The sequence below is a fragment of the Sebastes umbrosus genome, chromosome 8, assembly GCF_015220745.1.
Source record: "Sebastes umbrosus isolate fSebUmb1 chromosome 8, fSebUmb1.pri, whole genome shotgun sequence".
Classification (NCBI taxonomy): Eukaryota; Metazoa; Chordata; class Actinopteri; order Perciformes; family Sebastidae; genus Sebastes; species Sebastes umbrosus.
The window spans coordinates 22,569,570-22,585,601 of NC_051276.1; the positions used below are offsets into that span (position 1 = coordinate 22,569,570).

A 16,032-nucleotide genomic window follows, 5' to 3' on the forward strand; every position below is an offset into this window, starting at 1 on the left:
ATAAATTATGCAACATACAAGGTTTTGTAAGCATTCGTTTCCCCCAGATACTAAAGAATACTCATATTATAAGGGTTGTTAGTGTGAATTTGCTACCCAGTGTTATTATTATGGTCATTATTTTCCATAGGGACTCATGTTGGACATATGGCTGTAGGCCTACAACAGTGCCTTAGAGGGGAGTTTTAGAGCTCTAGTTTTGGGATTTGGGAGAGAGTTGTTCATATTTACTAATATTTTTTTAACTGTTTTGGACCATAGGAATGTATGAATTTTGAAAATGAGCGTAGTTACCCTTTAACGTCACTGGGGTCCTGGGGTGTTTTAAAGGATTTTCTACGATAGCTAATATTTGATGAAATAAATTAAGGCTGTCAAAGTTCACAACACAAATTAGTTTTAACGCCACTAATTTCTTTAACGCATTAACGCAACTTGTGATTTTTAGGTTGTAGCGGGTTTAGTTTTAAAGCTAGAGAGAAGATACTGGTATCATATGAAACTATAACACCTAAGGAGTCTATTGGTACCAACCATGTCATACTAGCTTGTCAGGAAGGAGGCTCCAAAAATAACACTCCGAACTTGTGCTAAATTTTGGCGAGGAAAAAACAGGCATAGCCATTTACAAAGGAGTCCCTTGACCTTGACATGTGAATGCAAATGGATTCTATGGGTACCCACAAGTCTCCCCTTTACAGACATGCCCACTTTATGATAATCATGAGCAGTTTGTGGCAAGTCATAGTCAAGTCAGCACACTGACACACTGACAGCTGTTGTTGCCTGTTGGGCTGCAGTTTGCCATGTTATGATTTGAGCATATTTTTATGCTAAACGCAGTACCTGTGAGGGTTTCTGGACAATATGTGTCATTGTTTTGTGTTGTTAATTGATTTCCAGGAACAGATATTGTATATACATACATAAGCATAAAGCAGCATATTTGCCCACTCCCATGTTGATAAGAGTATTAAATACAAATCTTCCTTTAAAGTCCATTTTGAACAGATAAAAAAATATGCAGACCTACGGAACGTTTCAGCTCATTGTTTTGGTTTTACAAACTACAAATGTATTGTTTTGGTTCACTCTCACTGGTGTCATTAACCTCAAAGCTCAAAATAAACCCACTGTACGCTAACTAACTGCACAGCACAAAACAGCAGAAAGACAAAGTTGGCATCTAGTGTGTAATAAATATATACACTGTACATACATTTGCATAAAGCAGCATATTTGCCAACTCCCATGTTGATAAGAGTATTAAATGACAAATCTCCCTTTAAGGTACATTTTGAACAAATAAAAAATGTGATTAATCGTGATTAACTATGGACAATAAATATATGTAATGATAAATTACAAAAAATATATGTAATGATTAATTACAATAAATATATGCAATGATTCATTACAATAAATATATGTAATAATTACAATAAATATATGCAATGATTCATTACAATAAATATATGTGATGATTCATTACAATAAATATATGCAATGATTTACTACAATAAATATATGTAATGGTTTATTACAATAAATATATGCAATGATTCATTACAATAAATATATGTAATAATTACAATAAATATATGCAATGATTCATTACAATAAATATATGTAATAATTACAATAAATATATGCAATGATTCATTACAATAAATATATGTGATGATTCATTACAATAAATATATGCAATGATTTACTACAATAAATATATGTAATGGTTTATTACAATAAATATATGCAATGATTCATTACAATAAATATATGTAATGATTACAATAAATATATGTAATGATTCATTACAATAAATATATGCAATGATTCATTACAATAAATATATGTAATGATTACAATAAATATATGTAATGATTAATTACAATAAATATATGCAATGATTAAATACATATATTTATTTAGATAGATTTAATTAGTAATGAGCACATTTGACTTAAAGACTAAATGTGTCATTGTAGCAACTAAATGTGTCCGTGTAGCAACATTCAACAGGTTCACCTCTAAAATTCCAGTTGCGTAGTAAAAACGCAAATAAATCCGCTTAAAATTTGAAAAAAGCTGTGAATAATTGGCTTATTTTAGAAAACAGAGGTATGTTAATCTCCTTAGCTGCTGTTGCATAATTCAAATGGAGCCACAACACAGAAAAGAAAAAGGAAATAGAGTGAAATACTTACATGTGAGAGCAAAGTGGAAGTTTTTCTCTGCGTGTTTTGGCTCTGAGTGCTCTGGTTGGTCCTCCTGTGTGCTGAGAGGTGAGAGAGAAGCAGCCTGGTAATAAAGTGAGAGGATGTGGTCAGAGGAGGTTTATATATTGAGCTGGTGGAGAACACGCCTCTCCAGTCCAGTCATGAGACCACTGCTGCCCTAAAGCTAATGTTTAGCTTGTTTGTTGGCAGAGAGGAATAATTATTATGTTGCTTTGCTGCATATGAACCTCAAAAATCCCCCAAATTATCTTTTTTTCCTCAGCACCAAGGAGACACACAAATGTTTATTGTTTTGCCTAAATATATCTTCTTGTTCTCTCCAAGGAAACATATTTCAGGCTACAGTGTGTTTACGGTAATCATTGCAGTTTATTATTGTAGCTTAATATTCCCATAATATTCCTGGATACTATGTATAGTTTGACTTATTTCGTGTAGATATAAATAATAAAGACAAATGCGCATGTGCAGCTTTTAGACTAATGACCAAAATCTACCAATTACGAGCAGATCTTTTTTTTTTTTTAATGCTTTCTTTATTGAACACATGCTCATTTACAGAGGTAACAAACAGATACAATTGAAAAAAAGACAAAAGACGAAACAAAAATAATTATATATACACTTCATAATCAATAAAATAATCATATTATATTAATTTAATAAAGGACTTACTGACTTTTTTGTTTTAACACTGGGTAAGATGGTGCTATATTGTTTGAATAATTGCAGGAAAGTTGGCATGGTTCCTGACCATTTTGTCTTGTGAATTTTATGAAATTTTTCCAAAAAATAACAAATTATTGTATGATATACAGAATGTTATTTTCAATCTTATACATCAAACATATTCATTTTAACATTCATCTTAAGTTTCTTTTGTAGAAAATTAGCTACATCAATCCAGAACATTCTTGTTTACAGTATATACAGTAAAATAAAAAAGATGGGCATTCACACTAATAATCAATATCCAGCTTATGTAATATATTGAAAGACACTTCCTTAAGTTTGTTATTGATACAGTATTTATCACAAATTTTCCAAGCTTTCTCCCATTGTATATCCTCAAATACAAAACATCTGGATGAAGATGAACTGAGTGTGTTCCTAATATTTTTGTTAGAGCACTTCTCTTGCAGTATATTAGTACCTCTAATGTAAATATTTTCCATGCAATCTTCGGAATTAAAAGGTTGATCAACAGTACAAGGGTTTCGTAGAGGTATAAGGACATTTGCTGGTATAGCATTGAAAACAACAGCATACTCCTTTGGAATTATCAAAAAATTCTTTATAAGACAATCAATAAACATTTTTATTGAGTAATTATGAGGAGCTGATCTGAAGTGATGATCTTTTAATTTAAATAACACCATGGCCTCCACTCTGGTGCCACTTATTGGCCAAACCTGATATTACAAGGGTATACAAATTTGAGTCTCTCCAGTTTTCATCCATCCAACAACTTTGTGTTGAAGGTTGTAATATGAATTGCAGCCCGGGGTTGTTGTTGAGGCTATACACATGTATAAAAGGTCCTATTCTCTTTGTCCACCTCTCTTTACATGGATATCAATGTTAAAGAATCCCCTCCACAGAAGACTTGAAACTTGACTTGGACTTGCAAAACATGACTTGTGAGCAACTCTGCTTTTTACTTAATGAACGTATACTTTGTATACTTATACTTCTTAGCCAATGATTTATGTATTACATAAAGAGACTTGCTCCTTTTGCTATTTGACTTGATGATTCGTGATGATATTTACTTTTCTTAAGTATATATTGATCAAAGGATTAATTAAGTAGGCCTATAAGCCAAGTATACTTAGACTTGTCTGTATACTTGTCAGTATGAGCCAAGTATACTTAAGTATACTTTTGTTAAGTATATCTCTGATAAGTACATCAAAAGTAAACTGAAAGCATACTCTCTTATTTTAAGTTCAAATAAGTATACTAATAGCACACTAGAATAAACTGGATTTTAGTAAGGGGAGTGGTGTGTGTAGTTAAGCAGAACGTGAAGCAACGGTCTCAAACACTGTTACTGATAAACCTGTTATTCACCAGTCACTCTACTGAGAAACTGTCAGACCGCTGTCACCGTCAGCAGAATCAACTCTTTTCTGACCGCTACACTGCCTCCAAATCTGCTGATGAGTTCCTCTTCATTACACATTTATTAAGTGGCCGTTGGATGATGTCAACCCGTGCACACAAACGCTACCTGTGTGGAATATTTTGACCTCTCCAAAAGCATGTGACAAGTGCAAAATGGAAGTGAGTCACAACGGTGCTGAACAGAAATGTGTATGGAAGCAGTCGGCACATTTTCAACCTGCACCACACAGGGCCGGCTTAAGGCGTAGGCCATATAGGCGGTCGCCTAGGGCGCCTCCTTCTGGATGGGCGCTGTTCGTCCTCTAAAAAAAATAATAATAGATTTTCTAAAGCCTGAAAACAGAGCCATGAGGAGGTGCAGAAGTCTAGTTTTCTCTCAGAGCACTTGAATTACAATATGCTGAAAGGTTATTATGGATTTTTTGTCCAATAATGCCAAAAACTTTCTGCCTACTGCAGGTTTAAATATATATAAACACTGTTTCCATGTTTCGTTCTATTGTTAAAAGAACATCAAACACATAAAGTTTAGTTTTTAATTTAAAAAAGAGAGATTGCATTGTTTTCTAATTGAATGGGATTTTTCCATTTCTAAGAGGTTTTTTTTTTTTCCCACTGAGCAACCTTATCCTGAAAGAGAAAATGGTGTGACGTTATGTCACTTAACTATGTTGAAACGTTTGTAAGGGTTTGTTGTCTATTAAGATATCCCAGTTGAGGTTACATTAAAACTGCATTAACAGAAATTCCACACATAAACTAGGAATAAATCTGTATTAACAGGCGCATTTAATATCATATTCACCTTTAGGTTGAATACAGCTGCCAGTTAAGGATTGTGAACTCCCAACCCAACAGTCATTATTTAAACAATTATCCCAGATTGCTTTCTTTGATCCTTTATATATGAAGAGGTTGAACAAGAACCTTGGAAATGAATCATACACTCCCTCCACAACAGAGACACAGTCCTTCCATGCAATCATGTTCTCAAGAGATTAGAGCCGCAATTTAAATTATTTACTAAATGCTTCGTGCCGTGTTGACAGTGATCTAACGTTTGACAGAACAGACAATATGCACGAACTTTCCCAGAGAGCTCGTCCAATTTTCTGTACCGTGATGCGTCCTTAATTACCACTGCCGCAGTCAAATTGAGTTAAATGTTGTTTTCTGTCATGTTTGAGGTATTCAGAATCACAATTATCTTTTATTGTCGCCTCAAACAACAATGTGCATTTGTTTTGCAGCAGCTTGAGAAGCTTTTTCTCTTAACATTCTCATGGCCATGTTGAACTCCCACTTTCACCTCAGTTGTACTAAGCAACAGTGCCCAATAGCTGAAAACATTTCATTTATTTTATACAACAAACTTGCCTAACTGTGGTTTAGTTGGTGCATCAAATACAGAGTGTATCTATAAACAGATATTTAATCCTGAAATAAAATTTAAGAACCGTCAAACTTAAAATGGTGCAAAAATAATTACTAATATAGACTCACTCCTCGCAGAATTATATCAAACATTATGTTGTTTAGCAATGACAGACATTTAGAGTTGACATTTTTATCCACATGTGTCAAATAAGATGTTAAGAGGATTATGAATGAAGAGTTATGTAAAAACCTGTGATGGAGTTGTCTCCTAGTGGTACGCTTAGCAAAAACAAAACAAACCAAAAGAAGGATGAGATAATAGTCATTATAATTAGTAATAACCTCTTAAATAAATTTAAAAGAAAAAAGAAAATAATAATTGTATTATTATTATTATTATTATAATTATTATTATTAATAATAATTATAATAATTATAATAAAATTAATAACTAGGTGGCAATAATAAGGAAGGAATTAAAAATAAATAAATGAGTAATTAGATATTTAGAAGTCTCAGTAAGAACAATAGCAATAATAACAATAATTAAAGTAATAACTAGGTGTTAATAATAAGGAAGGAATTAAAAATAAATGAGTAGTTACATAATTAGAAGTGTCAATAACAACAATAACAATAATACCAATAACAACAATAATAAAAGTAAAGACTAGGTGGTAATAATAAGGAAGGAATTAAAAATAAATAAATAAATGAGTAGTTAGATATTTAGCAGCGTCAGCTATTGTAGTGTGGAGGGCCCTGGCAGGGCTTGAGAACTGTCTATGAAGTTGTGTGGTGGTGGGAGCACTGGTGTCACTGGCAGTAGGGGGAGGTTGTGACTGGGTGGAGGATATGTCGATGTGTGTTTGTATGTTCAATGGTTTGTTTTTAACGAGTAGGTGAGTGATATTGATGAATGGGTGTGAAATGAGTCTATTTGGTTGTCTTTTAATGCTATTTGTCTTCTTGTTGAAATATACTCAGATACTCTCCTTAGTTTCTAATGTCGAGCGAGATCTCCCACTCAACGAGTTGACCTGCACAGCTGTTGTCTGTGCTCTTCGTCATGCAACATGAGACCATTTGTCATCGACAATGTCGGCTGTTTGAGGTTTACCTGAACACCTCTAGGTGGCATCAATGGCCCTGTTCAGGTTACGCTGGATAATGAATATACTCCATGTGGAAATACCAGTTTCAACACTTAATGAGGAGAAGTATAACCAGCAGTTTGGTCGCTATTTGCTCCAATGAAAAGACTCACTGCAAGATCTGTTTGATGTCAACTTTATGTGACCGCACCGTGGATCTGAAGAGGTTTTGTGCAGATGTCTTAACTCAAACCATCCAATGATACCCTTTTAATGGTTTACCTTAACTATTTTAATGTAAAAACACATTAAATTCACCTTTTATCCCTCATTCTCCTTCCTGATTTATAACTTCCTTCCCAAGGTGTTTTAACTTGTCAGAACATTTAGGTTATTCCCCACTCCTTCAAAATTGACCTACTCTGTAATTTCAAAGACAGAATTCATCTTTGGATTTTTCTTTTATCTTATCATATTTAAAGTTAGACAAGATAGAACATGCAAATAAGTAACCGAAGAGCTCGGCTGGTTCTCATGCTCAGGCCTATATTAGCCCAACCCTTCCTTCCCCTCTTCCCTCCCTCCTATCCCTTGCCAAACAGGATCTGTAGGATCTCACAGAGTCATTTTCTCAGGAGACAGGAATGTCAGAACACAAGGTTCCCAGTGCCTGCTGGGACATGCACCCTACATTCCCTCAAACTTACGGGAAAAAAAGTCCCGAATGTGTTGCTCATGCATCCATTTAATTTCCACTCAGTGTGTGGCAACAGCAAATATAACTAGTATGTATGCCCCGGACGTGCTGTAGACGCACACTGACTCACTGCAGAAATTAGGTTGTCTGGTTCACCACCCAGCCCAGTTCTTTCAAGGTGTCCGTCAGTTCACGACCTTCAACTTTATAAGTTTTATCATGTGACACCTTTAGCTTCTCTTTATGAAGAAATTCCAACAAAAATCAAGTTTTCATTTGTTATCCAATGGTTTTGCGCCCGTCCTCATTTTCTGCAATGAGGTAACAAATGAACAAATAAATAAAGAAAGTACACTAAATGCACTTTTCACCCCTGTAGTGAAACTGACCATTGAACACTTTAAGCCAACAATATCAGGGACCAGTCGTTTATTTATATTATAATAAATACAATTATTTACGAAAACAAAAATCTTAATTTTGGTCTTAAAACCATTGTGATGTCTGATGTGTGTTGCAGTTTAGAAATCCGAATTTCGCCTAGGGCACCAAAAGGGCCAGAGCCAGCCCTGCTTCTTCAAATGAAAAGCACACAAAGCTATTGAAGGATTTGTTTTTGAAATTTTTATTTTTTCAAAGTCTTTTTAAAAATCTCTTTTGTGTATAGCTGATAAGCACAATATCATACAGCAGACAGGCTAGCCATTTAGACTATAAGGCACCCAGGTGTTATCAGAACATAAATATAATACAGTGAAATTGTGGCATTAAAAGAACGACACAAAATCCAAGAAATGTTAAGGATTATTTGGCTGATTTTTCAATCATCCCACATCACCATCTACACAGTATCTCAGGTATTCAAGCAGAGGACAGAAATGTAACATAACCCGGAAACAACCCAAATTATTGCTACATTCATCTGCATCAATGTGTCTTAAATTCGGACACACAAAGAGGTCCAAAGTGACTGCATCTGTTTAGCTCGCCCTCGCAACACTAGCGCCGGCGTTTTCATTGCTTGACAAGCGAAGCTGCACGCAGTGAAATGTTAAAAGTCACAGTTTTCTTCCCGTGTCAGAGGTCGTTTCTGCTTTTAATTGACAGACCAGCGGCTGGAAGTCTGCGATGACCTGCTGGTGGACTCTTTGTGGGACTGATTGGGGCTGTGTCTGTAGGTGGGGGAGTGAGTGACGCTTGGGCTGCTGGGAGGCGTGGAGGAACAGGAGGAAGACTTGGTTTTAATCTGCTGCCACTGGTCCCCCAGAGCCTTGGCGAAGTGGTCATCGACGGACACGCTGATGGAGCGCTGCTGGGAGCGAGATCTCTGGTAGCTCTCCCCGAGGCTCCTCTGGAAATGCTCGTCGACGACGTGGTCGTAGTTGCATTTGGAAATCACTGGAAGAGAAAGGATATGATTAACAGAAGTCAAACACACACCTCAGGAGGTGAGTCAGGGAAAGTGAGCGGATATCATGATACGTGTGTGACGATTAGGGAGTGATCGTCTGGTGGGTGAGCTCATTCAGTGTGAGACTGACCTCTGTGGACGTCAGATCGGCAGGAAGGGTTTCTTGATGAGGAGACACAAGTGATCACAGAGGGACGCATCTAGGAAAAAAAGAAAGATGGGCCATTAATTCTAAATCTTCATCCCATTACAAGGAAATAGTGTACAAAGTTCAATATGAAAACAAAATCATTCTGAAACCAATTAAACTGGTTGGGTTTGCCCATGAAAGTCAGAGCGCTTCCAGTGTAGTGGCACATGCAGGTCAAAGAAAGAGCAGTCTGTTTGGTCTTGTTGATGGAATTCTTCCCTCCATTGCTCACATTTTCTTCCTGAATCCGGCTGGATTGCATAGCTCGGACAAGCTTAGGCCTGTATGTGCTCTTGGAGGAAGAATGCCTGTGCAGTTGGATTGGCTGACTAGAGATGGGAGATGTACCACTGCTGTAGGTAACCTGGAGCTATATGCCAGATAGACTACAAAGGGACAGGCAGTATTGCCACTTTTCTGTAAGTTACGGCAGCCCAACCTTCCTGACCTTTGAGAAAAGCACATTGAGAACACAAGCGGCACTTGATTTTTTTGGTGAATTACCTGGATTTGAGTGGGAGTAGAGCTTTTAGTCTTCTCTTCTGTGCTTTCAGGGTCTTTCCTTGGTTTCTTGATGAGGGCGAGTGGTTCATCCATGACTGGTGCGTAGTACACATGGGAGGGCAGATGGTCGGTGGGGCTGGGTGTTGGACTCCAGGTAGATGTGGGACTCTGCGGCCGGTTGAACGCCGCTGGCGCTGCTCTCTGGGCTGGTTTACCAATGCTTCTGCTCAGTGCCCGCTCTCGCCTGAAACATTAATTCTTCATCAGAAATCACATCTTTTTGACACCATTTGTATTCAACAAATCCTAATTTTTAATATTGATTTATTATCGTAAACATGTATAAACCAGTTGCACCGACCTTTCCTCCAATGTCAGACCTCTCTCGTGGCTGCGCTTGCGTTTGACTGGATGCACGGTCGGGGCTCGTGCCCGGTCATTTGCGATATGTCTGTATCTGTCTTCGCTCCTGAGGTGGGGCTGACCTGGAAAACAGAATGAAAGTGACAAATTAGAATAAAAAGGTGCTTTGGGTTTGGCTTATTTGCCAGAACAAAATCTAGAAAAAACAAACGATCATTTACTGGCAGCGATGACTTTACGTCAACGGTGAGTGTCACTCAGCGATGAGTAACTGCTTGTTATGATCGAGGCCATCGACCTGTATGACTACTATTCGTGGGAAAACTGTTTTTTTTCTTTTGCCGCCACCATTAATTGTAAACTCCGTTAAGTCGCAGAACTCGATCTACCTGATCAGCGAGGGTTACAACACTCCACAGCTGATTCTGTGCTAACGGTAAATGTTGTTTTTCTGCATAATGTTGGCAATCAGCCCCATCGCTCTGCCAAATGGCACAATCAACAGGCTTTTGTTAGGATGGGGTGCCACTCATCTAACAGCTTTTTAACCTGTTAGGACCCTGTTTTGGGCGGCACCCGCAATCAAAGTGAGCTCACACTGGATGTTTGCAATTGCACAAGTTGAAACACATCAACAAGAAGCTTGTGATGTCATTGATGCATTGAATATATCCAGATTACAAGTTCAAACCACAAAATGATTTTGGGTGTTTTTACAAAAGGTAGGCACATCACTTATTAAATTGAACCCAACCTACATCCATTTGCTCTTGGGTCTCTTGACTCACATCTTCAAAACTCATGCATACAGTCAAATCAAAAAGCATTATAATTAAAATTTATAATTAGACAGTGGCCCATTGTTTGACTGTATGCTCAGTTAACACTTTAAAATCCACATTGATGTGGAAGCAGGACTCCTTCAAAGCTTCTTCAACTATATTCAAATCAATCATTCAGGGCTTTCAACGACATCTATTGAAACCAAACAATGAGGTGATTATGTGTTCTGAATTGTAAGACAATGAAAGTTGTCTTCACACCCTAAGTGCTCGCTCCAATCCGCATTTCCTACTGACTGAACACTCAGACACTGTGAGCTACTCCCATTGTAGAGGGGAGGGGGGGCAGGTATAACCACACCTATGCTGATTTTCTAATGCCTCGGGCATGGATATTTATTCCTTGTTAGCATTGGGAATAAGCGTCCTGACCTTCTGTTTTGCTGTGTTTACAGAAACACAGCATAGTAACACAATTAATAGTTCAGTCTTGAGGGCCTTGAGAGCCAATAAGTATTAATAGGGATTCCTTTAGTCTTCATTTTCATCCGATTTCTTACATGAAACACGCTTATCTTTTCTTTACGACGAACAAGCTATATTATATAATACAAAAAAAGCACATTTCACATTTAAAAAGTTGAATGTAAGTGTATATCTTCAATGTGACTGTCATCAATGTCTTTATAATTGATATCGACATAAATATCATGCAAAGAAAAAAAAGGTAAACGTAATGGACATGGTATTTTATAAAGGTTTGAAATGACACAAGATCTAAACATATATAACAAAAATAGTTTTAAAATGTTATAGCATAGTCACAGCAGAGACTTGATTCCACTGAAATACAAGTATTTTCTCTCATCAAGCAACATGAGGCAATAAAAGAAAAAGCTGTATTCATGCTTACCTTCTAAAATGTACACCTTGAAGCCACTGCTCATCCGGGTAATGTATTGGAAGTTTGCCACGGCCATGGCTCCTTGTCTTTGTCCAAGTGTGAAGCCAAACACAGAAGAACACCTCGACTGCTGGAGCTCAGAGGAAACAATGAGCCTCAGTTGGAGATTGTATTGGAGAGGTAATGAGATGCTGGGCTCTGTGCTCAGCCAGGTAAAGTATCAGGTGAGTGCAGATAGGTGCAGTGGCTTCCCTGTGACTCCCTCTTTGGGCTCAGATTGGCTGCCGTCGGGGCCAATCAAAGGGCCCCGTTCACTCAGGGTTGTTGTTGTCCTGGAGGCGGAATGAGCTCACAGGTAGGCCAGTCTCACAGGTAGAAAGTGGAGTTGCTAAATGTCACAGTACCACAGAATCCACACTGATTAGAGAAGCTTCTGCTTTGTTCAACACTTTCTTTTTGCACAAGGTCATGAATCATTTTTTTCACACAACTTTTGAGATTTCTCCCCGAGCCATGAAGAAAGTGAAGTGTGCCCTTTTGTTTCCCTCCATGGAATCACCACCTGTCCCACTCCCCTCCCACCTTCCCTCCCTAATCTGCAATCTCACCAAACTGCATTTTTCCGAGCTCTTAGCCCACCGGAGCTCCAGTCATTCCACTGACCTGCCCATACACGCACGCAGCTGTACTGTGAGCCTGCCTCACAGGTAATCCAAAGGCTTTTGTTGACGGCCAGACAAAGACTCCTAAGTCCTGAAAATGACGCTGCCATGAGAACAATCTCACACGAGCATACTGAGGAGTTCGGCCACACGTAGAAAGTCTTCAGAGGCCGCTCACTCAGATACCGTGTGGCAAGCTGACAAAAATCATTAAGAGTGTAATTAATATGTTGATATATGACATGTGCAAACTCATCAATCACGTGAATATGACTGATATGTTTGCACATTAATGCAATGACAATCAATAACAATTATCCTCTGTTCTGCCTTGCTATTGGCGGATATATGTCAATCCTTTTAATACTGATTATTGTCTTAACAGGGTGATAGCAGCTGCTAAAGAAGATTGATTCAAAAATGAAAAGGGCTGCACATATAAAGGGCCTGCTGTGAATACATGCATGACATGTGTTGAGCTCAATTTAAGCTCAACAGTGCCCCTCGAAGTCATAACCTGCAATAACATGCCCTTAAAAACATGATATTGTAAGGTGTTGCATACACATTTTTGAAAAAGGAAATGAAGAATAGCAACGTGTTGTTTACCATATTTCATAGCCTACTAGTCTTGAAAAACACGTTTGCTCACTGACACATTCCCCGCAGTGTAAACAATTTTGAAATGCAGTTTTGTAGCATTCATTCATTCCTTATGTCTGCACCTCACACAACTTCCGTAGTAACAACATTTTTTGCATGCAATATAAATATGTTAATTTTGTGTCTTTTAAAACGGTGTGTTTGAATATATCTGCATACAGGGGTCCCTAAACAGTCTTGGAATTGCATACATTGGGTATCACTGTAAAGCTGAGACTCTTGTGGATTCAATAAGCTCAATTGTATTCATGTGTGATGATGTTAGTCCCCATAGGAGCCATTTCATTGTAGTGAGACTATTTTTTTAAACTTGACCTCACTGTATAAAATGACCTGTGGTGACCTGTAGGATAATCACAGCCTCATGAAACTTTACAGCCACAAACTAGAACCCTAGAGCATTGAAAATGAGGGGGTTTCTGAGCAGTTTCCGGAACAGAAGTGCTCCATATGCAATCGCCAAACCGCGTGGCTTTTTCTATGGTGTCTTAATGTGGTATTTTGGAGGGATTAATGATAATTTTTATCTATTCTCAAGTGGTAAAAAAGGTGAAATTTAGCACCAAATCTGTATAACAAATGCAATCAACCCCAAAATTGCTGCAACAACTTATGAGACATAATAGAGCATGGGAATGACCATCATATACATCTATCACCATGTTCTACGACCTTATACACTTTCACAGTTTATTTCAATTAATTAATTAAAGGTTATTTCCCAGTTTTCAGATGATGTAGGGGAGAGCAGAGTTTTTTGGGACGCTTTTCTTATCAACACACCAAATAACCTTCCATTACTCGCGGACTACTTGAACAGTAATGAAAATGATTTGATCCCTGAACAGATACAGGTGTCTGCTAACAATTTATCAATTTTTTTTAGAGCCCAACCCGAAGGCACAATTTTGTTAAATGTACTAGGAGTGCATTTTCGAAAACGTCTGCCTCCCCGGAACGGTTGGGACACCTTGTTCCGGGCTAAAAAAAAAAAAAATGTAAATTGAAAAATTGCAGTATAAATTTGAAACCGTATATCTACAATGACACTTATTGAAAAAAAGAAAATATTTGTAAAATGATTGTATTTTCATAAATTACCGAGATATGCAATTTGGCAAAAAAGGGTTTCTGACTGGCTGCCACTTGAGTAAACATTCACTCAGTGACTTCACAGTTTAAGACAAAGACCTTTGTCTTGTTTTGGTCTGCTTGTTGTTGATTTGTAACAAGATAGGAACAATAAACAATACTGCCCCAACCGTCTCAGGGAGAGCAGACACACCTTGCAGACTCCCTTAGCCTACCAACCAAAACTCAGACTAGCTAACACTATAGAATCAGCAGATAAAATAGCTTTCCAACAATAGGTTGGACATAACTAAAAACAATATGGTAAAGAAAAATAACAATAGCCAAAAATGTACTGCTGTATATTTCAAAACTGTGAGTAAAATGTGAGGAATAGTCAGAAGGTTTCCACTTTGAGCTTGAAAGTGAAGAGGGTGTGGCTGAGTATGAGCGTGGTGAATGGCATAGTTGCTTTCTAAGTACTCTAGCTACTGTTGACCTGCAATCCCCCCTAGAGATAGAGTATTTAGTTTCACTACACAGGAAGTAGTTATCCACTCTGTCCCAGCTGTTAACACAATCCTCAAGATAAAGTAATACTCCCATATGAGAAATTGAAATTCCTCCAGTGGATCTTCTTCGTAGTAGAAGACACTGCAACATGTATGTGAACAGAGTGATGCTAAAAATGAACATCAGTACTCGCTAATAATTCATTACATGGTAGTACACTAATTCCTAACAATGCTTTATCAAATGTGGACTGAAGGTACCAGGTATTAACGAGACAAAACATAGGCCATATATTGATATTGTTAATCATATAGTAAATAATGATAAGAATCATTATATTTTTGTAATATCATAATACTTGAACTTGCTTTATAGAGTTGTTGCTGCTCTTTGACTGAGATATCCCATTACTGTATACTGTATGCACAGCAGTCAATACTGAAGCATGTTCAGAAATAAATGAACCCTTTGGTGAAATGGCAGCAATTATGAACTGAACATAAAATGTGAGGGGTTTAACAATCAATCAATAAATCAATCACTAAATTGATAAACTGATAATAAATCAGTTTAATACAAAAAAAGTCTTGTCAAAGCATATTTAAATGAACACTTATTTAGTTGTGCAGAAAAGGTCATTAAACATCTCCTTTTAAGCACCAATATTCTACAAGCCCTGCACTAAATTCATTTTCATTATTTTCATTATTTTGTCAGCATAACAGGCTATAATATCCATGTCTACTGATTAATGTAAGAAATGCACTCAGTAATGTGTACCTGTGTCCACTGTGAACATGGTTCAGTGCAGTTTCCATAGTAGAGGCCTGGCTGTGACTCCCTGGGGGGTGTTGATCACTGACTCTGGGTGTCACCAACAGATGGCGCATCTCGCACTGAAAATCAAAAGTAACACACTGTCAGCGGCCTGAAAGACAGTCAGTAAGTGTGCCGCTGCTGCATTATTGAACACAACAGGATGCAACCTCGCATCAACAGCCATAAGCATCCCGTGGAGTCAACAGCAAGCTCATCATGTCTGACAGTGAGCTACGCCCCTGACACCCCGCTCTCATCAGCACCACCATCATATCCCAACCACAGAGCTGCGTCAAGTCAGACACACACAGACTGGACCATACAGGAAATGTAATCATTTTCCAGTTAATGGCATAAAAGACTTAAAACATTGGAAAGATATTTGAGGGATTTCAGCTGCCACTCTTTTAAATACTTCGATTTAGGGATTAAAACTAAAAAAAAATATTTTGATTTCAATTAATTTGTTGATTATTTTTCATTTAAATTATTAACTATTTGGTCAAAAAATAAAAAAAAAAAACTTGAAAAAAAACTCATTGTTTATCAAAAGATGACTTATTCAAGGTGCTTGTTCTTGTTTTGTACAACCAATAAGCCCAAAACCCAAATATT

General features: G+C 37.4%; 2 protein-coding genes across 4 annotated transcripts in view; both read right to left on the reverse strand.

Moving 5' to 3' along the window:
• slc20a1a (solute carrier family 20 member 1a) overlaps nucleotides 1-16,032 on the reverse strand; it is a 62,490-nt gene that overhangs the window by 8,017 nt on the left and 38,441 nt on the right. For all 3 annotated transcript variants that reach the window (XM_037777168.1, XM_037777167.1, XM_037777166.1), the window contains 2 exons: nucleotides 15,379-15,494; nucleotides 2,208-2,278 (listed from right to left, as the gene is read on the reverse strand). The gene's annotated coding sequence lies outside the window, so the exon portion shown is untranslated. The remainder of the gene's footprint in view (nucleotides 1-2,207; nucleotides 2,279-15,378; nucleotides 15,495-16,032) is intronic.
• vgll4l (vestigial like 4 like) lies at nucleotides 8,145-12,219 on the reverse strand. The gene is made up of 5 exons (XM_037777169.1): nucleotides 11,699-12,219; nucleotides 10,002-10,125; nucleotides 9,641-9,884; nucleotides 9,077-9,146; nucleotides 8,145-8,933 (listed from the first exon to the last, which is right to left on the reverse strand). Exons 1-5 carry the CDS (start codon nucleotides 11,763-11,765, stop codon nucleotides 8,632-8,634), a joined length of 807 nt encoding a protein of 268 aa, XP_037633097.1. The 5' UTR covers nucleotides 11,766-12,219; the 3' UTR covers nucleotides 8,145-8,631.